The following is a 26,156-nucleotide window of genomic DNA, read 5'->3' on the forward strand; positions in this document are numbered from 1 at the left end:
TGACATTAGGGTTTTCTAAAAGTGAGAAAAAAGTTTTTTTTTTTGAGTTGTAAATTATGGCAAGATACTACGAGGGCATCGGGGGAATAAAATGAAGACTTAAAAAAGGACAATACCCCCTCTTTAAAAATTGTACACAGCTTCCTGCAGGGAGCGGCCCTTGTGAACTACCATGCATATTTAATGTTACGTTATTACAGTTTTATTTGGCAGACAAGTTACTACAAAGAGACACATCTGAGAGTCAGCACAACAAAAGCAAGAACGCAGACAGGCGGGGCTCATTATGACAGTAATAGCTTCAAGTTCAATCAGACAGGTGCAAACAGGTAGACCTACGGGTCATTAATAGGGTGTGTAAAAGCACATGATGTACCTGTTTTATCATCATGACTTTCATTGTTATTGTCATCATGACTTTTATCCATAACATGATCATGGGAAGGTTTATGTCTTATTTTGAGTAAAAAGTGTCTCTGTAAACTTTCACCTGACAAGTCCAGAAACTTCTTCAAGATATCAAAATATTTTTAGGTTTCAGTTATTGCAGCATGAAACATCCAAAATAAGGCTTAAATGGAGAAATGAATAACTGATTCATCATTTAGCGCATTTAGTTTGATAAAAATAAGAGGCAGCAGCTTGTGTGGACGTCAATTAATCTGATTTGTATGATTTATGTTCAGAAGTCTCCTGAGTATAAAACTGAAAACAAGCAGATAAAAAAAAGTTATAATCCATATTAATTCAACCCATGCTGTCTTCACCGCTTTGTGATCAAATACATGAGACATTAATATTTGTTACAGTCCTTAAATTTGACAATTAGTGAGATCATCCATTTATTGGAACAATTAAGACAATTTCTCGGACTGAAAGTTGAAAAGAGAGCCTCCATCTGGTGTTGTATTCTGTGGTTAGTGTGAGCGATAAGGCTACAAAGAAGCAGTGTTGATTCTCTTCTTGTAGAGAAAACTTAACGTGGAACTTATTTGACGATTTAGAAACTGAAACAGTGAGTCAATAGCTGTAGGTCGACCGTAGAGCTAACCACATGAAAGACAGCTCATTGTTGTGATGAGTGGAAAAGAGAGCAGCTGGAAGTTCGCAGGGTTTTAAGAGTTGTAAGCAGGTGCAGCCGTGTGACACAAGTTTTTCAGTTAGTTTGTGTGGCGAGGTGAGGTGGTCTCTGTGGTTTCTAAGGGGTAGGCAGCTGAGTGAGTCACACAGCTAGTTATTAAGGGATAAGCAAGGGGTTTGAATGCGAACGTCAATCCACAAATTGAATTTAGAGATTCGTGTGCTTTTAACTTAGCCATTTCAAATTCTGATTAGGCTCCTTCACTGAGAAGCTAAGCAGAGACTCACAAGACATCCAGGAGGGAAAGGCCAAGAAGGGATGACTAATAGATTAAAGTATGTGCAGGAATCCATCACCTCGCTCTGCAGACAATCACATTAGCTCCATTAAAGCCTGTCTTTGTGTGGAAGGAAAAAAAGTCCTTGAAGCCCAGGCGCTTTATGGCCTTCTCTATAAACACATCACAGCAAAAATGTAGAATATGTGGCTGCTAGCAGGTCAACAAGCTATAAAATGACCATCAATATTCAGAATTTATGTTGTATTTATGTCTTTGTAAACAGAGGTCCATTCTGCAGACAAAGACAGCGTTTGTTCTGAGACTCAAAACTTTTGTTATAATCTGTTCATTCATCCAGGGAAGCAGGAAGTAAGCAGATCGAGCACTGATGCAAACCTTATGCTGTTTTGGCCTTGTGTTGTGTCACGATACACTAAAACTTTCTGAACAGTTAAATGCAAAAAAGGAATTAGACATCATTTGGCCTTTTCAGATTATAAAGGGACAAATTTTTACTTTCCAGACCAAATGCTGGGTCGTTAAAGGTTAATTCTGGGAAAATGTCTTCATCACTCTGCAAAGATGAAATCTAGAGCAGCTGTGACTTTTTAAATGTGGGACTCACTAACAATTATTTTCAGAAGTGGGTAATATGTGGATAAAGTTTGATGATAATATAAAATAAGCTTATCAGTACCAAAATGTGTAGTTTCTAAATGCTATTATTGGAATCTTAAAGTCAGGGCTGATCACCCTGGGAGAACATGAATTGATTTACGACACAGAGACCAAAAGTCCCTTTGATGACACCTTGACAGCCAGCAGAGTTTAGCAGTGAGTGACCACCAAGAAGTGAGTTGACCACCTGAGTAGCATAATCTGTCCTTTTTCAAGAAGAAAAGTAGAACATAACCAGGATTCACTGCTGTTGCACATTAGAAACATGTCTTAAAACAACAGGCTGTGAGTAACACTAAAAAGATAAGTCTGCTCACACTATGGGCACTTAAGTATGCTACAAATTGAGTTGACAACAATTGATTGTTGTCACCTTTCAAACAAAAGCTCTACATGACCAGAAATAAATACAGAACTTTGTTGCTTTGCATCCTGTAAAAAACAGTACCAAATGTGACCACAGGTGTCACTTCAATCAACATCAAATGAATAGTACTCATAGAGTCTCGGTTCCCCCAAGCAGTCTGGTTTAGACCAGTACGGTTTGGTACAGGTTGGCTTGGTTAAGCCTGGTCCTGTTTGTGTTTCCTCAGCTAACCATGCCCCCTCATGGTAGGCGACGTGTAAGCCAGAGTCAGTTACATAATAAGGTGACGCCATAGCAGCGCAACACAGCATACCCCGCTAATAAATCCAACAAAGAAGAAAAACACGACACAGTAAACAAAGAGCTACATTGGAAGACATCCAACAATTCGTCTTTTTTGTAACTTCCATGTGGCTTTATGTTACAAAGCAAAATCAAACTTGGTTTCAGAGAAGACTGTGTGCCGCCAGGAGAAATACAGCCGCTGTTGCACTGTAAGTGATGATTCTTTCGGCCAATCAACAGACTGCAGTGCTGTAGCTCCACCTTCCAGGATCAGATCGGTTTAGCCTGGCATCCCTATGGAAGGGTCTCAGAAAGTGGGACAGCTCGTCTCGGTTATTTGGGGATCTGGCCAAGGATTAGTCAGTGGGAACGCCATTAAATGCGTGCAGAGGCAAACCGAACTGAACTGCTTGGTGGAAACGGGGCTATAGGGCCTTTAAGAAAATATTCATCCCCCCAGCTATGTGAAAGTGTGAAAACACTGACCGCTTAGCAAAGAAAAGTTTGAATCTGATCCAGGAGTTAACGTCCGGACATTTTGTATCACTTCATCAGCTGATCATGGATTTTGGTGGAAACCTTTTCAATAAATATCCCGTAGTCTGAATCCAAAAATCAGTTTTGCTGTTGACTCATCTACTGATTAGGCTTTGGTTTAATCAATCTTTCAGTTTCAATTTTTTTTTCCAACACTAGTTATAAAATGTTTCGCAATTTTCCATAGCCTAAGGAGAAGTCTGTAAATAGAACCAACAATCTGAAACCAAAAGAACTGCTTTGTAAAAGACATAAAACAGTCCTCATTTATCGAAAGTAATGGAGACAATCCATCTATTATTTGAATTAATTCGAATAGTCAGCTGTAAACATTTGCCATCACACATTTCTAATCCACTTTGATATTAACAAAACACACCCCCACATACCTGAATACAACTACAGCTTATTTTCTCCTCCCAGTGAACATTTGCCTCCAAACACTGATAAACAGGTCAAATAAAAGAGAAATCAGTAAAAAGGAGAAGAGGAAGATGAGAAAAGCTCTGTACCCTGTGGCTAGTGGAGTCTATCCCTCGTGCTGAGAGCGTAAAGGACAGTTAACTTTAACTCATGTGATCTGACCCATCAGATGACTGGTGTACACATGAAGCAGTTGCATGTGAGACAGAACTGATCCTCACATTCCTCCAAAGTGGACCGTGCTGTGAAATTTATTTGCTTTTTGGATCTCAAAAACACATCAGAGTGAGGTTGGGTGGGGTTAGTATGTTTACCTGACACACAGTGAATTACCACCACTTATCTCAAGCCTCCGGACCATTCATGTGTGAGCACTGACTTGCCTCTGTTGGTATGCATGACGTGAGCATGCTGCACCTCCACAGGTGGCACTCCCTCAGTGAGTCAGCATGTCTTTTATACTCCAGAGCAATTCATGTCTAAGGCAACAATGACAACAGCGGGCGAAGCTTCTAGAGCTGGGCATTATTTCATAACTTTTATTACACAATAAAATCATCCGCCCTACTTTCTAGAGGCTGTTTACTTCTTTTAAATTGAAGACAGTAAAGCTGTTATACATTGAAACTCAGCATATCCTCAGCATTTCTTCACTACCAAATCAAGCTCTGTGTGTTTTTTATGACATTTGTTGTTTATGTCTCTCAAAATCAGTTCAGTTTTTTTGTCTCCTCCAAACAAAAATATCTCTTTATCAAATCTAGCCACTAGCTAGGAAGCTGAGCCGTCATTTTACAATTATTTTCAACATTTTTTTTTCATTCCTGGGGGATAATGGAAAATGTTTTGCTCCCCACGCTTGCTTACTTACTTACTTACTTGCTTACTTCTTTTTTTTGTTTAGCTTAGAGGACAATTACACCCTTCAACAGCAGTCTAAAAGATGCTTCTCAATGGAAGCAGGTGTGTACTCCGCCGGGTGAACAATAGATTTTACAGGGTGTATGGGTGCACCGATCACAATTCTCTGGCCAATCACCAATCTTTAAAAAGCCTGACCTGCTTATACCAATTTAGGCTGATACTGATTTTTATCTTTTATTTTTTATAGCTGACAGCATATATCTTTAATGTTCCAATCTTATTTTATTGAAAAGCTCTTAAAAACTCAAACATTTGTGTATTGGAGTACCATCTTGATGTGCTTGGTGTAACTAATGGTGCAGTACAGGTGTATGTAATAATCAAAAACTTCAATATCTACTCCTCGTATTGTCACAATTTCCCCCATATATGCCTGTTCATTGCTGTGAATGCAGCAATGCATTCACAGCATATGTTCTTCTTTTGCTTTTGTAATACAATTTTTACATTGAAAAGAGACTTTATAGGCAACCTGTATTATACATGGAGGTAGTCTATATAATGTCACCCATGTTTTTCTGATAGCCTTTTGAAGTCTATCGTTGACAGAGCCATATTAAAAAAGCTTGATTAAGCCTGGTTTTGTGTGAGTTCAGAGAGGCAGGCTTCCTGTCTCTTTGCAGACTGCTACAAGGTGCCTTCTGTCAGTTAAGTCAGCCTTGACCTTTTAAAGAAACTCATTAATTTTGGGAATAAAAATTTAAAAAATAAATCCTGATAGAGAAATGATACATTCAGGCCAAAAAATGTTTTTGAAGCAGGCTGTAAACATGTTATATTAAGGTCTGGATTTTGAACTGGTGGGTATGTGGTTTCTGGTGCTTCTGCAGACAGCCTCAAGTGGACACTCAATGAACTGCAGGTTTTTTAACACCTCTGCGTAGCCTTCATCAGCTTGGTGTGAACTGAAGACAAACAGACTGTTGACACATATTTTGCAGGTTTTTTGATCAGTCCACGCAGAAAAAAAAATGTGACTTAATTGCAGCACTGTATGTAAATTCATCCTGATCTCCCACTGTGATGGTTTCATTATCCAGCCCTGGATCCTGCGGAGTCGGTCATTCATCCAGATTAAAGAAAAGTCAAACCACCACCAAAAATCTGCCCTGTAGACTAAACACTTGACAGCAAACTGTGACAGGCAAACATTAAAAGGTCCTTCAACCACCTGGTGTCTCACAGTGTGTCGGTTGCACGGCATTGCATCATTCAGTGTCCATATAACCTTTGTAAGCCACAGGCTCAGTTATAACAGTTCACATGGTCATCATGCAGAGCAGCAGTGAGCAGCAGTCACAGTATTAAGAAGAAATTCTAGAGCAGCCAATTTGTTGACCACTTCTGGGTCCCCAGTGGCTCAGTTTGGCCTCCACTTGTCCCAGATGTCAGTCCTGCCCTTGTCTATGTTGTCCACAGAGACAGAGAGGGATATTTCCTGTGTGAACCAACACCCAGACGCAAAGTAAAAAAATAATCACAGATAAAAATCTAGTGTACATTAGCATAGGCATGACAATTCTCAGAAGTAAATTGATGCCACTAATATCAGCATATCTGTGTACTCGAGACAGGAAGTTTACTGGACAGCCAGGCACGTACACTCTGGCAATTTGAAGGGGTGTGGAGGGGGGGATTAGAGCAGTGGGGACTGGGGGTGGAAGGACAGAGAGGGGGGCAAAGTTTCCTCAGTCCCATAGCAACAGGGCCTGCTGGTGAGAGAGGCCTCCAGAATGCTCCGTAGTTTACAGGAGAGATAAACATTGACTTTGCCACCCGGGGAAGCAAATCTGATTTCAGTAATGGTGCACTGCATGACTTAAAACACAGATCAGACAACGCTGAAAACAAACACTAAAGCTCCAGGAGCAACTTTGGTATGAGAACAGCAGGTATCTGGGCCTAAATGACACAATACTGAGGTTTAATGGCTGACACTGTTGCTTTTTTCCAACCATTAAAGTAGCCAATCCTTTATTTACTCTGCCATTATCAACTCTGATTAAGTCTTTATTTCAGCTAACAGTGCTTAAAGCCACTGGAAACCCAAATAATCTCATAAGTATTTGGAATCAAAGAGGACAGATTGACTTTAAGCATCTGTAAATCCTCTGGATATGGGATTCAAATTTGGACTAGTTATGCAGGGATGAAATGGTAATACCAAAACTCAATCAGGACAGTCACACAGCAGGTAATAAGACAACCTGGAGCCAGTATGAGCTTCCTCTGCTGCAGGCAATTGATGGTAAGGATGGGCATTTCAAGCTGAAGCATTTTTCTACAGCTCCCAGCATTTATTTAGCCATTTGTTGCTAAAAACAATGAAAATTAATCATTTTTAACGAGTTATGTGTGAAATGTGAAAATCTTGACTCAAGCCTACTTAATTGACCATGGTTGTTTATTGTTGGCTCTACCTGAAGCCATTTGGAGCAATCAGGAGAAATTTGAAGCCCTAAGCAAGCATCTGGATAACAGGTCAGCAACTTTCCCATTCAAAGACAAACTGACATTGATTTATCTCAGAAGAGACTTCTTCTTCTGTCTCTTCCTGAATCATAAGACTTGAACAAACAAAGGTGGAGTGCACTGATTGCCATTAATCCTGCCCAAAGACACTACAGCATGTGGAAACAGATGCAAGTGTGAAACCCCCCAATCTTCCAATCCAGAGACAACTGACTCTGCCAAAGAGTGTTTGACAGAGATGTCAATCAGAACATGATCTACCAAGGATTCAGAAGCTTTCTCGTTTAGTAATGAACCTCTGTTTTCTCTACAACACCCAGACCTTTAACTTTGATCTTATGCACACATTTCTAATATTTCACACCAACTTTCCACAGACTTTGAAGAGACATAAGTGTTCTTCTCATGTCCCACATTAGATTCAATCACACACTTTCCATTAATCCAAAAAGCCTTTCATAAATTGGTTTCACTTAAAGGCTTTACAGTGAGTATACATACAGCGTTTACAGTGTCAGGCTTTTGGTGCTGCGCTGCTGGAAAAAACAACAGACTGAGGAATGAAAAGACGTCTCTGTGAAGGTCTGAGACTGGAATAAAACTTGACTGGAAAATACTTAAGAGGGACTTTGTGGCTTTAATTGACTAACTCGAAAAATCAAGTCTTGGCTCTTTGAAGGCAAAACAGATTATAGCTTTAGACACGATACCAGACTCAAATCGTTCTCTAATAACATTTAAGTAACACACTGAAGATACAAAGGCCCTTTAAATGCTTTAGAAATCTTCCTTCTTCTAACCCTGGGAGTTTTCCTCCAAGTGTGTAGTTCATGCTTACAAAACACATACCATCCCTGAGTATTTCTAAACACTTTAACAGGCACACTGACATAATGCACTGCAGACACTAAATCATTTTGGCTTTTGTAACTTTTTCCTACTCCTGTGGCAGTCGTTGCCCTGCAGCAATTGTTTTAACTGTTTTAATGCAGAGTTGTGATGCTAAAACTTGACTTTTGCTTTTAGACACAACAAAGGGGTGATCTAACCCCAAAACAACCCAACCCCATGTCAAAATTAGCTAATGGATATACTGTCATTAGGATTGCATTTGCTAATTTTCCGAGAAATGTGCAGAGTGACAAACTTCTTGCATTTTAAATCATGTTGATATTTCTTGCATTGCTTTAGGTAATTAGGCAAGAAACATGTTATGCATGTTCAAAACTGCACCGAATTTGATATTGGTGCCGTTGGTCAATAATGTAAGCTTTGTAAGATCCAGAAGAAGTTATTTTCTTACAGAGAGCGCAACAAATAATGTATTTGTTGATTTTGATATTACATCTGCCTTGCATTTGGTCAGAAATACACTTTAAAACTGATAAAATAACAAATTTTGCATTTAAGTTTATGAAACTGTTCTGATGTTCAGCACAACAGCATGTCTCTTGAGCACTACAGCAGTCAGAAATGTTACCAGGGCTGTCAGGAGCAGGACAAAATGTCAATACAGCAATTCATGCAATTTATTCACATTTAAGGGACATTTCCTGCTCTGCATTTTATCATATAGCATTTCATATAATTGTCTATCCCAAAAAATAAAAGCTTGAGGTGATATTTTTTCTGCCTATGTATCAGTCATTTCAGGTAATAACATACCATAAAGTATCCTTTGACTCGGGATTGTCATTGCAATAAAAGCAGAAATCTGAAAGCCTGGGTTAGGGATAAGATCAGATTTCAAAATATTCAATTAATGATACAATAATAATAAAAAAAAAAACTGAATAGTCCATGTGACTATCATCTCATCTTAAAAAGTGTTTCTCCCATTGTTTTTACCAGATACTGGTTGTAATGTCATATAACCGCCGGTTGGTGTTTGTAGGGCATCTGAAGGCTGTTCATTTTTCGCCATTAAGCACACACACACACACACACAAAAAAAATCCATAATAACGTAAAAACATTTAGATAAAATTCTGCAGAGTCAAAGCATTCTGGGAGGAACTTTAATGATTGCTTTTATAAAAGTAACATGAGTGAATGCAAACTTGGCTAGATAAATCTAAAATACATAGATCATCCATCCCTATATAGTATTTAACTAGCCTAAAACAACTTTGTTCAGACATTAAATAGATCTCTGTCTCCTTATTTCTGCAGAGAGCGTGGGGAGCTATTTGAATAATCAGCAAGTAGTTTGCAGTGACTATCTAATAGTATTTCTGCCTGAAATTCCCATCCCTAGTTTGTCTGAAAAGCCAGCCTGTCTTTATGTGCACTCCACAGCAGGCCATAACTGCTCTGCACTTATTAATAGAGCCTTTAGGGACACAGCCAGCTTGCTACATCCGCTGTGACAGACCATAGGAGAGCTATCATATGCTGAATGTCTGAACAATATGACCACATGATGTCCAACACAGATGGTGGATGTAATGTTGAGGAAGAGGAGGAGGGGTGAAGGGGTTAGTGAATGATACAGCACATGTAGTGTAAGATAGAGAGCTGAGAGATGAGAAGCAGGAGCATTCAGATGACTTATTTGGCCAAATAAAGCTTCACTAAACAACACATAAACAGCGCGTTGCTTCCTGTGCGCCTGCTCCTCTGGACAATGAGCGTGCTTGTTTCATCTTCACACACTTCTTCACGGGCCTGTCCGTGATTTCTGCTCACATGTTTCACTGCAAACCTCCCTCACAGGGTCAGGAAGTGACAAACAGAGGGTAACACAAATTTTCTCAGAGCTCGTTGAGTATTTAAGTCAATCTGTGATTTGTATTGACCGGGTGAGGGTGAACCGTCACGCTTTTGCATTAATGCGTAAAATAGAAGATATCCGCGGTGACGATGAGCCCAAAACACACATTTGCACCATAAAGAGCCACTGGTACTGTAATGCAGTCATAAAAACCCAAACAAGCGCGTATCATAGAGTTTTTGGTTACTTACAGAAAGTTTCCTGACCACCGGACCGAAGTTCATCTTGGGAACTTCGAGGAGAGGAAATCCTGAGATTTGGACTTCGTCGTACAAAACCACCAGCTCTTTAGTCTGAAGCCGTCTAATTAAAATGAAGAAAGAAAATAGCCACGCGTGTCCGGCTTGGAAACTATCCGTCGTTGGGATCCTCGCATGGGTTCACTCGTTTCACAGACAAACTTTAGCGCAGTTTTCTGGGAGAGCAGAAATCTGACTGAGCACCAGTGAGGACTTTTTTTCTGACTCAACGCTGCGTCAGACGTCACAGCGACCAATGGGCCAATCACAGCGCTTCTTCTGGAAGGCAAGTTAATGAGCGTGCGCGTATACACAGGTGCAAAATTCAAGTTTTCTGGATGATGTGACATGGAAGAAGGCTCTTCATACAGCTTATAGATATTGGATGGATCACCAATAAAGTCACGGACAGTTTTTTTTTTCAAAGATCAATGACCTCACTCTAAGATTTTCTTCTCCAAACTGTGTAACTTCATTATAAAATAGAAACCCCTTTTTTTTTAAATTCTGTAATAATGTATTTTCTAGCGTCTTGTAGTACGGAGAAGTACACATTGTACACAGCAGAGCACAATGTGCATATGCTTATTAAATATCTTATTATTATTATTATTATTATTATTATTATTATTATTATTATTATTATTATTATTATTATTATTATGGCTAAAATCAGCATCCATAAATGTAAATTTATATGTAAAAACATTAATAACATTTAGTCATGAGCTCAGACAGTTAATTGATTTAATCTAATACATTGAAAAACATAAAGCTCTTAAAACTTCTTCTTCTTGCCTAAATGTGTTAAAATCATTATGTAAATTTTGTTTTCTTCTCATTTTTTCCTCTTCTACTCCATATATCATTATTGTTATTGCGATTATTATTATTATTATTATTATTATTATTATTATTATTATTATTATTATTATTAAACCAGTTAAATTAAAAATGTTTTGCATGGTTATAAATACAATTTATTACATAAATTGAAGCAAAAATCATGTTTCAATGCAAACGCATCCTTTACATGGCAATCGCTTCATTCTCAAAGGAGTAGAGCACAAATGGTGAGATAAAAAAGTGACTAGATATGTTTTTATTTCTTGAGTTTGTCCTGATAAGCTTGAGAAAAGAGCCCTGAGTGCATTATTGAGAGATAATCCTTTAATTCTCAAAAAACAAAGACATTTACACACTTATAGTACAGTACATTACATAAAGAATATATGAAGACACAATGATATAATAAGTGTATAATGGTCCGACCACAGTGGGAAGAAAAAACTTGCAGAATCTCACGGTGAGACACTTTTTCAATAAGCAATTAATTGTGTCATATGAATTGTGTTTGCATCATATACACTTATTTTATACTTATTCCATCGTGTGTTCCAGTTTTTTATAAGAATAACTTTGGCACTCTCTGTTTATACTGTGATTAATTACTCCTCATTTTATACTTTATAGCCCTGTATATCTGTCACTATCACTTGTTATCATTGCTATTCACTCCTGATTAGATGCAATCTGCATTTTATCATCTGTTCTGGTGATAAGTGTTATGACAATAAAGTTGAATTTAATCTTTAAAACTTACTTTCTGTCTTCTGGTTTGTGCCCCTCTTTCTCAAGTTTAAAGAGGAATAAATGAAACATAGGAAGAAAGGATTTATGTGTTGTCGTCCTTTTACTTTTTGGAAGATGTCTCTGGTGTTGCACTCACACATGTATTTTGCATTCTGGCTCTCAATAATTTGCTCTGTTTTTGACAGCCTGGGTCATAACATCTTAATGAAATGAGTTGTTGAGTTCTCAAAAAAACATTAAAATCGGAACATGCCAATTGCCCCGAAAACGTGTTGTTTTCCTTTGAAAGCTGAAAACTTATGAAAATACAACACAACATGACAACTGGAAAGTTTTTGCAGCTTTGATTTCTACAAGTTGAACCAGGCTTACAATCATTGAAAGGGTATAGTCTCATCCTTTGATCTCATTTACTCATCAGCAATTCACTGCAGCCATTAACCAGTATATGCAATGTGTAACTAACTTTTAATAACTAACTCAAGTCCAACAAGTTGAAGCCGTAGGGAATGAGTGATCTAAAAGTTTGACCTTTGGCACAAATACAGACTCCAGACCAGAGGATCCTCGAGTGGAGTCACTTCCCAGGGCTGCAAAACAAAGAGAAATACACCCTACTTTCTCACTTATTCCAGCTGAATGGAGGGAGAAAGGAGAGGGGTTTGCACACTTTCAGCACCCTGTAGAGGAAGTAAACTACAGTTTAATGAAAGCACAACATTAGTTCACAAGCTGAAGATCAAACCACAAACATCCTCTCAGAATCTGGTTCCTGCTGACAAAATCTTATCTGCACAGGGCCTGGAGTCTGAGGCCTGTCTGTCAGGGGGAAAAAGCGGAAGATATTTGGGCAAACCTAGGCGCGATCGTGCCTGGGTCATTTAGAAAACCAACAAACAAGTAAACAAACAAAGCAATGGCATGAATAAATCTCAGGCCTGCCCGTTAGTCAGATGGTTCTGTGGTGGTAGACAGATTGAGCAATTTACTATCGATTGAGTAAACGCTGTCTGGGGTATGTCTCACTTCTTATTCACCAGTCTGCTGTTGTGAAATTTCACAGTGATCTCTTTAACACTGTGTGACTGATTTGACAGGAGGAGTTTACTTTTTAGTAAGTGTGTTGGTTAGTATGAACAAGAACTGTGATTTGAAGGATGCTGCTGTCTAAAAATAGCACATGGGCTGAATGTCTGAGAAAATCACTGTCATGCCAATTCTCACATGCACATGTTGTTTACTCACACTCAACTGCTGAATGTAACCAATGTGATCAGACTTAAAGCTCCAGCACGAGGAAGAAAAAGTAGAGCTCAGTGAATCTGCAGCATGAGAGAGAAGCAGTGGAAGAGACAAATATTACAGACAGGGATTAATATTTTCTGGAACAAACAACAACATTCCTCCAACAGATGCATCTCATCCGCTACTGCCAAAGTTTAACATGTGTCCCAATTAAAACTATCTAGGAAAGCTCTATCCGTATCTTCCACTCAGAGCACATCCTGCGCTCCTCCTTCTGAGGTCACTGACTACGTGCTGGAAAACAGGAAGTGTATGATGGAGTTATTTGCAGGCTTATCCTGAGCAAGTCAGTATTTATGACTGCCGGGGTTGATTAGTTCAGAAAGTGAACTTCTTTAACAACAAATGCTGCAGAAAAATATGCAATTTATAATCTGCAGTTCACAGGGGAGGAGTGTGTGTCTTTATAAAGTTAGTTGCTTAATGCCTTGTAGCGCATGAGTAATTTGCATATCCTGTGTGGGAGTATGGTGTGATGGTCATTGTGTGTGTGTGTAAAACAGATGGTGGAGAGTCAGAGAGTTTTTTTCATAGAAGTGACCCGCGGAGGAAAAGTCAGAAAAAATAAGAGGAAGGGAAACCTTCCTGAGCGTCAGTAACTTATCTTGTGACGGCTGCTGGGTATTGTTTCACTTGCTGTTAAGATGGGTTGGGAGAAAAAACATACAAGACAAAAAAAGCTGTTAAACAAGGTGAGAAATAAGTCTTAAATGTTTTTCTATTTATGCATTGTATGTTTCAACACAAGCACAAAATAATCTCCTCAAGTGCTTGTTTGAAGCTGGCTGCAGAAGCCCAGAAACCCACACAAGATATTTTAAACTGCCTGTTTTAACAGCATAAATAAACATAGATAAACAGGTTAGCAGCATTGTACTGAAAAATAGAGTCTCTTTTCAGATGAGCTGTATTAGGGTGAATTTTTGTCTGACTGATTTTCTTTTTTTTATCATATTAAGCCTTAAAGCTTTAGGTGTGGTCACTTTGAAAGACATGGACACTTGGCTTCATGATCTGATATAATATGATACCAACACAAAGCAGTTTGAACTTTCAGGTCTCGATGCTTTGATTTTCATTAAAAAGTCAGAAATTGGACAAATAATATGGTATGGTAAAGAAACTGGCCATAAAAAGAAGCTGGCTGCAGCATGCCAAGACATGCCAGTAGATCAGTGGCACATACTGTGTAATGTGGCATATCATCATTTAATAGACCGGAGTACAAGTCTCCTTAGTGGTATGCCATGCATTTTTTGGTAAATGCAATAGCGTGAAATAAATAAAGTTGTATCTGTTTTTTTTCCTGTGAAGTGAAAATACTTCTTTTTTACATGTGTTTCACCCATGACTACCCCAGGACTCTGTCTTCTGTTTGGCAACTTTATTCTCCCTAGTGTTGTATTTTTTTCAAGATTATTTTCCCTCTGAAGCATCGGATCCTTCACAACAAAGACACACCGTACAAGCACTTCTTTTTCTCCCTAACCTTTACCCCCCGACCCTGCTAACCCAGGTCAGTGGTGTCACACATTTAATAAACAAAAGGATCAATAAGGACTTTCCTGTTTTTAAACAAACTAACATGAAATTGCAGTACTCCAATCATTTTCCCAAAATTAACAAATTATGAAAGTATAAAATGATATCATGTACAGTACATCCTTACTTACAGTATAGTGTGCTTTTTCCTGCCTAACTGAACTGTATACAAATACTTCTCGGTCATAACACATCCACCTCTCTGCCAATCATAAATATGCCAATAAAACAGAGAAATCAACGTTGATAGCACTGTTTTACCTGTTTCAAGGATTTACTCTGAAGGAAGGATCTCACTTTACTTCCTGGCCTAACTCCTCTGATTGCTACTGTTCATTTTTTCCCATCTTTGGTAAAAAAGCAAATAGCAAAGCAAAGACTCCTTGTACCAACTGAAAAGTAAATGTGCAGAATCAGCACTGATCAAGCCAACAAATGCCAAATGGTGCAAGACAGAAAAGTGGCCTCAGACATGCCTTAAAATGGGCGTAGCATGCCCTAAAGTGGCAGGCAAGTTAGCCCAGCTTTAGAGGCTAGGCTAACTAGCTAACCCTCAGCCAAGCAGAGCTGCCTCAAAGTCAAGCTACATACCTATAGTTTTATGGCAGATGCTGCCAGTCTGTCAAATGGCAAGGCAGCCTCTTCTATGATATGCCACCACTGGCTTTGTCTTAGTTAACAGAATAGATGGAGGGCTAGTTAGTTAGCCTAGCCTCTGAAGCTAAGCTTACTAGTTAGCCACTTTAAGGCATGGATAAGTTCTGGCACGCCTCAGTCCTCTTTTCAATCTGCTGCTGCACCACACAGCATTTGTATGTCTTACACTCATATATCTTTCTGTTGATGCTTTGGGAGTCAGTACCACTATTTATTTCTAAGCCACAGAGATAACAGTCAACAGCAGTAAGAAGATGGGTTATCTCAAGTTAGCTGATACATGTTTTTCATGCCTTTTCAAGAAGCAAGTGGTGAGTCTGCTACATGCCAAAAGCTCCAACTTCTCATCTGATGGATATGATAGTTCATCTGATGAACAGCTGTTGTCAGCCACCATTACAGATAGCATATCACTCTTTGAGAAATCTGAAAGAAATCCAGCTAATTAGCATCTCATCAATTAGCAACAGAGTGGATATCTCACCAACCCCTCTCTTCTTTAAAGCAACACCCCCCCCCCCCCCCCCCCAACTCTGGAAACTTGTGGCTTTATTAAATCAACATGGTGGTAGACACATGCCAAACTCAAGGTTTCATTTATGCAGTCTTATATCCAAAAGGTGATGTCTCTGGTGTAACATCCATATATCACACAGTCTGAGGATAAACCACAGTTTGAGCTCAAAGTAACATTTGTTCTATACACAAAATTCTCTCTTTCCACTGCTAGATGGATTAGAAACAATTATGAGTAGTTATATAAGGGTTAATGAGATATCACTTCTCTAGAAATCAGTTTCTGAGAGCTCTCAATAACAACAACAGCCAGGGGGCCGTGTCTGCCTGTTTACAGCTAAAGGTCAGAGGTCACAGAGTGAATGCACTGAGAAGAGGAGCTGTTGCTTGACACAGAAGTTGATGGTTGTTTATATTTCTGAGCTGTGTGGGGGATTGGAGTGTAAAATAACAGACATTTGACTTAAGTAAGAATGCATCAGCATCTGTGGTGTTAGAAATAACACATAATCTAACAAACAGCTTCAAGCCAAAGAGGCTATAATCAACAACCAGCAGAGGATCACAGCAGTACTTCTGTGCAAACGGGGCTTTTAGTGATGAATAGCTTGAAGAAAAATGTCACAAATCTCTGCGGTTCTTTTCATCTATGGCATATATTTTAGCTCCTTCTTGCTCATTGTTTTGGTATTTGGCTTCACTTTCGCTCTTGAGGGTGAACTGAAAACGACTTTTCACACAGCAGTGTTTTTAAGGGTCCATAAACCTACCAACAGAGTACTATTCGTGCCTAAACCTGACTCAACATTTCTGTAGTTTAAACATATAAAGCCCACATTAGAGGGTTTTGGTACTGTCATTGGGGTTTTATGATGTGGGACAAGGTTTTTCTCCAATCTGTGCTTTATTTGGCTGTCAAATTCAAAGTTGAGGCTGTATCAGCTCTGTGAAGGTGTACAGGTACAGGCAAGTAAAGGCAAGAATACAGTAATAATGTTATATTTATAATGATACTATAGAATTTTTTTTACAATGTGTTATAATGCAACATAAAGTGAAACCATCCCAAAACGTGATCTGGGGTCATGTGATACAATAAAATGTGTTAAGATATGATGGGATAAGATAAGTTATGATTCAGTCAGAAATGATAAATCACATTATGATTGTATGTGTTAATATATAATGCAAAAAAACCCTTTCATTTAATGTGGTGCAATACAATGTGCTAAGATATGAAGCGACGGGATAGAATAGTACAGGCTACTCTCTGAGTCTGTATTTTAAATCTTGTTAAAAATCAAGAATAATGTACATGAATATAAGTTTCTTGCCAACTCATGAAAAGAATAAAGTATACCTGAGTTTTTTTTTCAAATGCAGATTTAATTACACTCTTCATACTCTGTCCAAATAGTTAAGTTGAAGTCTTGACCCCACCTCTTGATATTAAAATATCCTTTACTTTGTGCCTTTCTGTTTCAGACTTTTAGTTATTGTGTTTGACTCAGTGAAATAATTTAAAGTACAAAGAACTGAACAGTGCATTTTGATAAAGATTCACTACTTATTTTGATGGACAGTGCAGTGGGCAAGCTGCTGCAGTGGTTAGTGCTCTTGCCTCACAGCAAAACGGTCCCTGGTTTGATTCCCACGGCTGGACTGGTGAAGTTTGCATGTAATCCCTGTGCATACATGGGAAACTCTCCACTTCAGGGCACTACACCGCATTGTGCCCGAATACAGTCAATGTAGGCTTCTCATGCCTTCGGCTGGGGACATGAAAGGGAAAAGCTGTTAAGATGATGGGTGGCTGGATTTACCACAGGTTTACCAGAAACTTAGCTGGATTTACGGCAGTAACTTAATATTTTAAACTTAATTTACTTGGGTATAAATTAACTCTTCTAAGGAGTTTTAGTGGACTCATTATTCAAAATTTATGCACTTTGGAGTTTTAGTTGAGTCAACACAAGTTCTCACTTTTCATTACTGGCTTTTTTAAGGCAACAGTTTCACTAGATTTTATTAATATAAACTGAACTAACCCGGACAGGATACAATACAATAAGTGATGATATGATCAGGTAAACTCAGTATGATATAAAAGATATAATGGGATGATATGATACATGTTGTGGCTATAATGAATACAATCTGAAACTATAACACAGTGTGTTAAGATAAGATGTGATATGATACCATGTTGTGAAATGAAGAGATAAGTGAGGATATGATACCATACAATGCCATATGATATGAGACATAATATGATGTGCTATGAGATATGACACCGAAAGATACAATGGCACGATACGATGATACAATGTGTCAGGGTACTAAGCGATAGGCCCATTCCAACGGGGGGGGGGGGGGTGAGACAGGACTAGATAGTAACAACACAATATACAGCACCATTGATGAAATTCTAACATCTCCGAGAGCATCACATCTAAGGCAACAAACAAAGAGGGAGGATCCAAGAGCAGACAACTGAAAATATTAATTGCACAATAACTGAAAATCCCCAAACACTTACAGTAAGACAAGCAGAAACACAGTGACCAAATACACACACACACACACACACACACACACACACACACACACATGTACACACACACACACATGTACACACACATACACATATGTACACACATGTACACACACGCACTGTAATAAAATCAAGACACAGGTGAGACAAAGGCACACAGGTGAAACGGAGGAGAGGAGTAAAACACATAAAAGCAGGAGGTATGACTACAAAATAAAACAGGAAACACACCAAAGGACTACAAAATAAGCCATGGGTTGCTAATTAACAATGAGACAAAAAGCACAACTCTCAATCCAAAGAATACATAAAACAAAAAGGGCGACACAGGACACAGAGTAGCATACACTAATGAAAACGCCAACAAACAACACTTCATGCACATCACACTTTAATAAGATCACTGTCAGTGACTTTATGTTGTAAGATTAATGTTTGCAGAATTGGTTTGGTTGGTTTAATACTCGCATTTGTGTTATTTTGGACTTTGTTGGTTTGCTTAAACAGTGTACAGTGTAAACAATTTACTGTAAGGCACATGATATTGAAGATAAGCATTTCTCATTATTTTAATTTCATCTTTTTTTCCAGAAAACATTTAAGGACACTGTCCCATTATTCGTTTTTATATCACCCTCGAGCCGAAAGGACTCACACATTCTACGTCATTGTGCATATGTGTGTGTGTGTGAGAGAGAGAGAGGATTTAAGGTGGACTTTGGCATGCTTTTTAGCATCAATTCAAACTCTTGGACTGATGGGAACATAATATCATTTTGTTTGAGGGATAAAGTATTAGAAAATGCGACCCTTGCCGATACCAGCATGACTTTTACACACTGCAAAGACAGTGTTTGTGACCACTCAAATAATTTAATTTTTCTCCAAGAATTAGATTTGTTAGGCCCAAGAATGAAGTCTTTCAATGGAAGATGAAAATTAAGTTTCAGAGCATAGAATAAATGAGGCAGGCCTCGGTACCTCGATGGAAAATCAGAATCAGCTCATGTGAAATCCTGAAGACAGTGGACAAAGGCAGAGGACACAGTGTAGGAGTTCTTGGCAGAATGTACTGGAAATATTTTGTCAAGTGTCTTATTGTTAACAAGCTCACACATTCACTTTGGGAAGATCTCTCAGGCCCCTGAAGGTGTTTGCTGTGAGTCACAGAAAAGGGTTAAAGTGAGGCTGAGGCGTGAGAGAAAAGCGTCTGACTGGTTCAGTCTGGTTTAAGTCGGCTGAATATTAACAGAGCAGATTACGATTGACGGAGGAATGCTTGTCTTTGTTGGGACCTTTGTGGTGATGTCATCAGTACTTTCCCTGGCACCACCTGGGCAGGAGGCGCAGGAGGCCGCGCTGTAGCTGTCGTAATGTGGCCTGATTAGTCACCTGACTGTGTTTTTAAAGCGATCCTCGACAAAAGACAGGCTTCAGTCAGCAGTGCCATAAAGATTAGCTGCCGGGTGAGCTGTGTAAACACACAGACGAGTGTGTGTGTGTGTGTGAGTGTGTGTGTTTTCACAGGAATGTGTGTGGGTGTTGGTGTCTGTTTGCTGTTGTATATATACTGTGTGACTGAGGGGAGAAAAGGCATGAATAAATAAAAAGACAGACACAAGAGAGTGGAGATGGTTTGAAATAGAGACACTGTGTTTGAAAGTGTGTGTGATTGTGTGTTTGTGTGTGTGTGTGTGTGTGTGTGTGTGTGTGTGTGTGTGTGTGTGTGTGTGTGTGTGTGTGTGTGTGTGTGTGTGATGGATAGAAAGTAGTGAGAAAAGTGTGTGTTGGAAAACGGTGGTGAGTGGGAATTAAAGAAGGGCTCGTGGCAGAACCCACAGTGCTGATGTTAGCTGTCTGATCCACTGAGACACAGTTGGCAGCAGACTGTCTACCAGCCACAAATGTACAGTAATTTAAAGCATGCGACGTGACGCCGTTCCCTGGGAGCTGGGGCTGCAGTCACCCACCCACCCACGCACACACACACACACACACACACACATGCAGAGGAGAAAACACACTCTGTAGAAGTACAAATCAACTCAGCTCTCCATTCCACGTGATGCAATTATTCACAGTTCCATGGTAAATTTTGGCTGACGCTAATCTCATAACTAAATGGCATGGCGCCTCTTGCAAAAGCCAGATCCTCTAAACAACTGTAAGGAATTCAGCCTTTTCAGTGTCACCAGCTCTGCTTCACAGCAAGCAAAGTTTACAGGAAAGAAGCTGTCAGAGTTACACAAACAGTCTGAGGGTGCAAAGGAAAGTTAATTGCCTCAATCAGTTAGCATTTGGCGGCTACAAAACAACCTCCTGCTGCAGAAAAATCAGCACTGGGAGTTTGTTTTTGGTCACAGGATGAACCTTCATAGGAGACCTAAGCATGAGCTTGTGATAGACAAACAGGATTGTAACTTTTGTAGGTTAGTTCTCATGAGCTTCACATGACTTGCATTTAGCCCCCCTCCCCTCTTAATTCTCTCCCCCCCTCCCCTCTTAATTCTCCTCCCCCCCGTCCCCTCTCTGTGCAGCACATAGACTTCCTGTGTGTCCTGGCCTGAATGGTATGTGCATGGAGTGGGTGTCTGGGAGGCCTTTCATCCGGCATGGAAAGAAAAAAAAAGAAGTCAAGTGAGAGGGAGAGGGAGAGGCTGAAAAAAAGAAAGTGGTAGAAGAGAGTCGTCTTTAATCCGTTTGAGTCAGAGCAGTTGTCCAGAGGCGAGCGGGGTGGGGCGTATTAGACGAGGGGTGAGAGGGTCTCTGCTTGTGCCAGGGATGTGTGTGTGTGTGTGTGTGTGTGTGTGTGTGTGTGTGTGTGTGTGTGTGTGTGTGTGTGTGTGTGTGTAATGTCTGGAGGGGAAGAGAGAGGCCTGCTGGGAAAGCCTGCAGCCTGTTTGCCTTCCTGGGACAGATGACATCCGGCTGTGGACATTTTTCCACGGTTGAGTGACAAAACTCAACTAAACAGGTACAAAAACTAAAATCTATCCTTAATTTTCTTGCTCCACTGTGGGAGCGTACTACGTTGCTGCTACGACTGCAGCAGAAATGAAACTGAACCCCTGAAACCCCCTGTAGTCTTGGTGTGTAAGCTCTGAGCTGCTGTGGCGTTGTCAGACAGGGTGTAGCTGCTGCAGAGTGCCAAGTCTCTGACGAGACCCTGACCAGACCCGAGCCACACTGTGAAGTCTGCAGGATGACCTCGTGTCATGGAAATGACCCACAGAGCTGTATTTGTGTGCGTATGTCATGCCAGCACACAGAACGTCAAGATAAAGCTGGAAAAAGATAGCCTCAAGTACAGGGAAAGCAAACAGCACCCTCTGCTGTTCAGTCTGGAATGGGGTTTGTTGGTTATGTTACATTTAATACTGCTGTGATAGTAGATAATTAAAGCTGCTCTAAGGAGTTAAGACTAAGACTGAAGCCACTTTAGATATTACACAAAAACATGACTTCATGGTAGAAATATAATTGAATTACATTTGTGGTTATTTCTAATGTTGTTTTTGGTTCTACCAGCTGGTGTCAGATTAAATTATTTTCTGTGTGCAAGCCAGAAATCAGTGAGCTCATGCTGACAGCTTATGTTTTCCAACAGTGAGTTTAAGCATATCAGCTGTATGAAATTATTCTGAGGTGGAGTTTTGAGGCCTTTGGCAGATGCCATATTGAAAATGCTGACTCATCCTAGCTTTCAGCTGCACTAGCAAGACAGGAAAAGGTAGAACTGAGTCAAGTCTTCATACTGGATATCTGTTAAGTTAAAGAAGGGGGTGTTGTGCTTTTCTTTAGTTCTTGTTCTGTTCCACTGGTTCCCCTGTAGTATCTTTCCATGATTAACAGCTAAAAATCCACATTTTCTCACAGTGGTTGTTTAGAAAACCTTTATTTCAGCTTCTGTCTGAAAAACTCCAGTTTAGCTGCGCCCTCTTTAAGACTTTCTGCTCCACAAACCCCTTCCTTCTGATTGGCCAGCCCTGAGGGAGGGCTGTCAGGGGTGGAGCTATGAGTAGACCTTACTGTTTGAGGTCTGCTGACAGATTTAGGGATTTCAACATTGCAACGTTCTTCCATTGCTAGGCGTTGCCCGAGTAGCTGCCTATTGCAGCAGCTCTCTTGTGTTTGTCCGTTTCTTGTAATTGTTTTAGTCTCTTTTTTGTAATCTTTGTATTTGGAGTGGATCATCACTTTGTACGGTTCATTGTCGGTCACGGACACCAAACTTTTTGTGGCTTCGGCGATATTTTTTACTACTTTTCTCCTGTGTTTCTCTGGAGATCCTACATGTAACCATGGCTGCATTGTTTACATGCAAAATTAGCTGTTAGCAGCCTGTAGCATGTCAAAGCTAACTAGTGTAGGGCTTAATGATTTCCCTCGAGCTGAGGAGGAGGAGGTGAGGACGACGTGCTGGTTCTCGGATGTGAGCTGGGAGGTGACGACGTGGACCTGTCTTTCCATCCATCATTGTTGGGAACGTGGGATCTAGCCCCGGGGGATGGACGAGCTAGCTGTGCTAATCCAGCGGCATCGAGCTGTTCACGGACGTGGCTGACGGAGCTGACGGAGCTGACGGAGCTGACATCGGACGCCGGCCCCACATTGGAGGAGCTTTGCCTGCTGTGAGCAGACAGGATCCAGGATACAGAGACTGAACAGACTTCTAGAGAGGCTCAGTCCTGGACCCTGTGGAGGTGGAGACTGGCTGGGCTGGAGAGTGGTGGACGAGTGGTGGACGGGATGTCGTCATCTAATTTCTTATGGACCTTTTTGCACTTTCTACACTCTTTCTTACTTTTATTTTCTTAAATGCTGCAGTGACTCCTGAATTTCTCCTCGGGGATAAATAAAGTATTTTCTATTTTCTATTCTATTTCTATTGTATGAATTTGCAGAGGTTTGGAAATCTGTGCACGTTTAGTCGGAACATCTTGCGTTGTATGTCCATGTAAATCCATGTTTAAGACATCAGGGAGCAGCATACACAACGTATAACTTGTGCCCCTTGTCCACAGGGGGCACCAAAAACTGCGCAACATGATAATTCCTATTTCTGTGATTTCTGGAGATATAAAACTCATTGAATGTGTATGAATGACGTCCTGCCCTTGGATCTCTGCGTCACAGCTTCCTGTGTTGGCTGAAAGCAGATGCAAAGTGTTATGAGACATTCACTGACTCTGGTGACAGTGTTTGTTGCGTGTCCTCCTTCTGTTTTTGCAAATCCACAGCCCACATCACTCCACAAGCTGTGTTTGCTAACAGAGCTGTCAATCATGATGCAAGACAGCTTTGTACTTCACAGAATCTCTCATGAAATCTAAAAATGACTCCGAAACGACGGCTTTGACATGAATCAACATCGTACTGCATCACACAAGACACAGTGTCACAACATGGTGGTGTCCTGTTTTCTGGAACCCACAGAAAGTGCACCGGCTGAGCTAAAACTGCTGTAAGCCGCTTAGAGCCGGCTGTCTGTGTGTGATATTACCGTTAATTAAGGTTGTTTTAATTCAAACAGGTTTACGAGCATTAAATCTTCACACACTAATTAGTACAAGAGGATAGTTATTAGGAGAGGGCACAAATCATTTTGCTTTTCACAGCAAGAAACACAAAATTCATTATAAACTGCACCATGATAACCCCCCCCCCCACTATATAATTTACACATACATTCCTCTATTACGCAGTCATTTTCTACCTTACTATCGGCATGCACAAGGGGAAGTAATAAAAGCTTCAAACTAAATCATAATTGTATTAAATGAGAGTGCCGGGCATAAAGTCCATTAACCTTATAAATGGTTTCTAGTGTAATGTATATGTTTTCACAGCCTGCAAGCTCAGCTTGAACTGCAATTTCATTTCATTCAGTTCCTCCTGGTGTTGCTTAAAGCTCTCATGAGTAGGAGGTAACCTTCAGCTGAAGTAAAACACTTGAAATGCTGTATTTAGATCACTTGTATTAATCACAGCACACATGAAAAGCTGCAAGACTCTGAGCAGACTTTAAAGAAGTGCTTGACTGGTACGCTTATTCATTGCCTCCAACCTCAAAAACATTCAAAGCTTTATCAGAAAATCAAATCAATTTCTTCTATTTGCTAAAGTTTCTTACAGGTTTTTGGACTTCATGCTAGAACACACCCTGATACGTAACAGTAACATATAACATGATACAAAAATGTTACAACACAATATTTAACGATACTATAGGATACAATACGATTCATCCATGCACTTTCTTCTCATTTCATATTCTGTTTAGAAAACACATTTTCATTTTATTTTATTTAATTTTTGCTATCTGTTTTTATCATAGACTGTATAAAACATGGACATAGTCTCGCCGACGTCACCCGTCTGTTTTTGAAACGGTCACGTGGTTGGTTCACGTCAATCACGTGAACCTCAGCTGTGCCTCTTATTGGGAGAGCTCGCGATCTCAATATCCTCTGAACGGCACAATACACAAGTAACAGCAGATTTTAGCACTTCTGCATTGTCTCATATTCTTAGACCGGAGGTTTGGTTTTAATCTGTTTTGCACCATCTGACCAAAGCAAAGATCAGCCCACAGATTTTCAAGGAGATGTAGGTCTGAGCTCTAGCTGGGCTATGCCAAACTTGACTTGACTCTTTTTCTGGACAAAGCCGTTCTTTTGTTGATTTGGATGCTTTGGGTCATTGTCATGTTGAGAGATGATCTTCATCTTCAGCCATCTAGCAGAAACCTGAAGATTTTTTGTGCTAACACTGGCTGGTATTTGGAGCTGCTTGCTATCCCCTCCAACTTGATTCAGACCCCAGTTCCAACTGAAGACAAACAGCCCCAAAGCATAATGCCATATGCCACCGCCATGCTTCACTGTGGGTATGCTGTTCTTTGGCTAATGTTTTGGTATTTGGATTCATGGCCAAAAAGTTCAACCACAGTTCCATCAGACCATCACACTTTCTTCTTCTTTTGGGATACTATAGATACGCTTTTTCAAAATGAAGCTGGGCTTGATATTTATTTTACAGTAAGATCCTATATGACATGATACAGTGCTTTTCAAAATGGTGTGATACAATATGATATAATACAATACAGAAAAAACTGTAGGATATAATAAAAATGTGATTAGCATGTCAATGATTGACATTGCAATACCTTACAATATCAACCCATTAACCATTGCATGCTAGTCAGAAGTGTGAAATGTATCAGTGTCAAATCTTCAGTTTCCAGTCCAGCTACAGTTTCTGCTTGTTTAAGAGCTGGAAACCAGAGTAAATCTGAGCCGAGGTTGGAGTTGACTCTGATGCACGTTGAGAAGCATTTATCATGCCATAGAATTGCGAAAATAGCACAGAAAGGAGATGTCTGAGATTGAACATACTGTACAACGTATCGGTCAGCAAGCGAACCAATCACAGGGCTTTAGAGCGTAGGTATGCTAACCTCTAAGGTATATCTTGTGAGGCAAGTTAAACACAGAGGTAGAGGCTTTATACTGAAGCAAGTCAGTATGCACACCTTCTTACAGGAAGCACTGTTTGTTTTCTGCAGAACCACTTTACATTCAAGTAACTTAGCAGATTCCATCCATAACTCACCAGCTATGAAATATTTCCCTGCCCTTTGTTTTGCCCCTGATGTATACACACATTTCAAACTAACTCTCAACAAAAAAGGTCTATCACAGAGGGGCAGGGCTCTCAGTTGACAAGCCTCCACTCCTCCAGGCCTACTTGAGCTGAAGTACGTGCTGGTATGGCGTCAGATTTTGGTTTGTGTACCTGACAGTCAGGCAGAAAGAGTAAAACCAGCATGCTTTCACCTTTTTGAACTGAAAGTGGTCTATGAAAACTCTGAAAGGAAATCAATGAGTGGAAAACTGACAAACAGCGGGTCTCAAGCTTTCACAGC

At 39.9% G+C, this 26,156-nt stretch overlaps 1 protein-coding gene across 1 annotated transcript in view; it reads right to left on the minus strand.

The window, feature by feature from the left end:
• Positions 1 to 10,310, minus strand: part of tnfrsfa (tumor necrosis factor receptor superfamily, member a) — a 32,672-nt gene extending 22,362 nt beyond the window's left edge. The window contains exon 1 of the mRNA XM_074691072.1: positions 10,012 to 10,310. Within this exon, the coding sequence (XP_074547173.1) occupies positions 10,012 to 10,044 (33 nt within the window). The 5' untranslated portion in view covers positions 10,045 to 10,310. The remainder of the gene's footprint in view (positions 1 to 10,011) is intronic.
• Positions 10,311 to 26,156: the final 15,846 nt, after the last annotated feature.

This window comes from Halichoeres trimaculatus, unplaced genomic scaffold (genome assembly GCF_033239565.1).
Source record: "Halichoeres trimaculatus isolate MK-OKI-2021-1 unplaced genomic scaffold, fHalTri1.1 fHalTri1_scaffold_16, whole genome shotgun sequence".
In the NCBI taxonomy this organism is placed as follows: domain Eukaryota; kingdom Metazoa; phylum Chordata; class Actinopteri; order Labriformes; family Labridae; genus Halichoeres; species Halichoeres trimaculatus.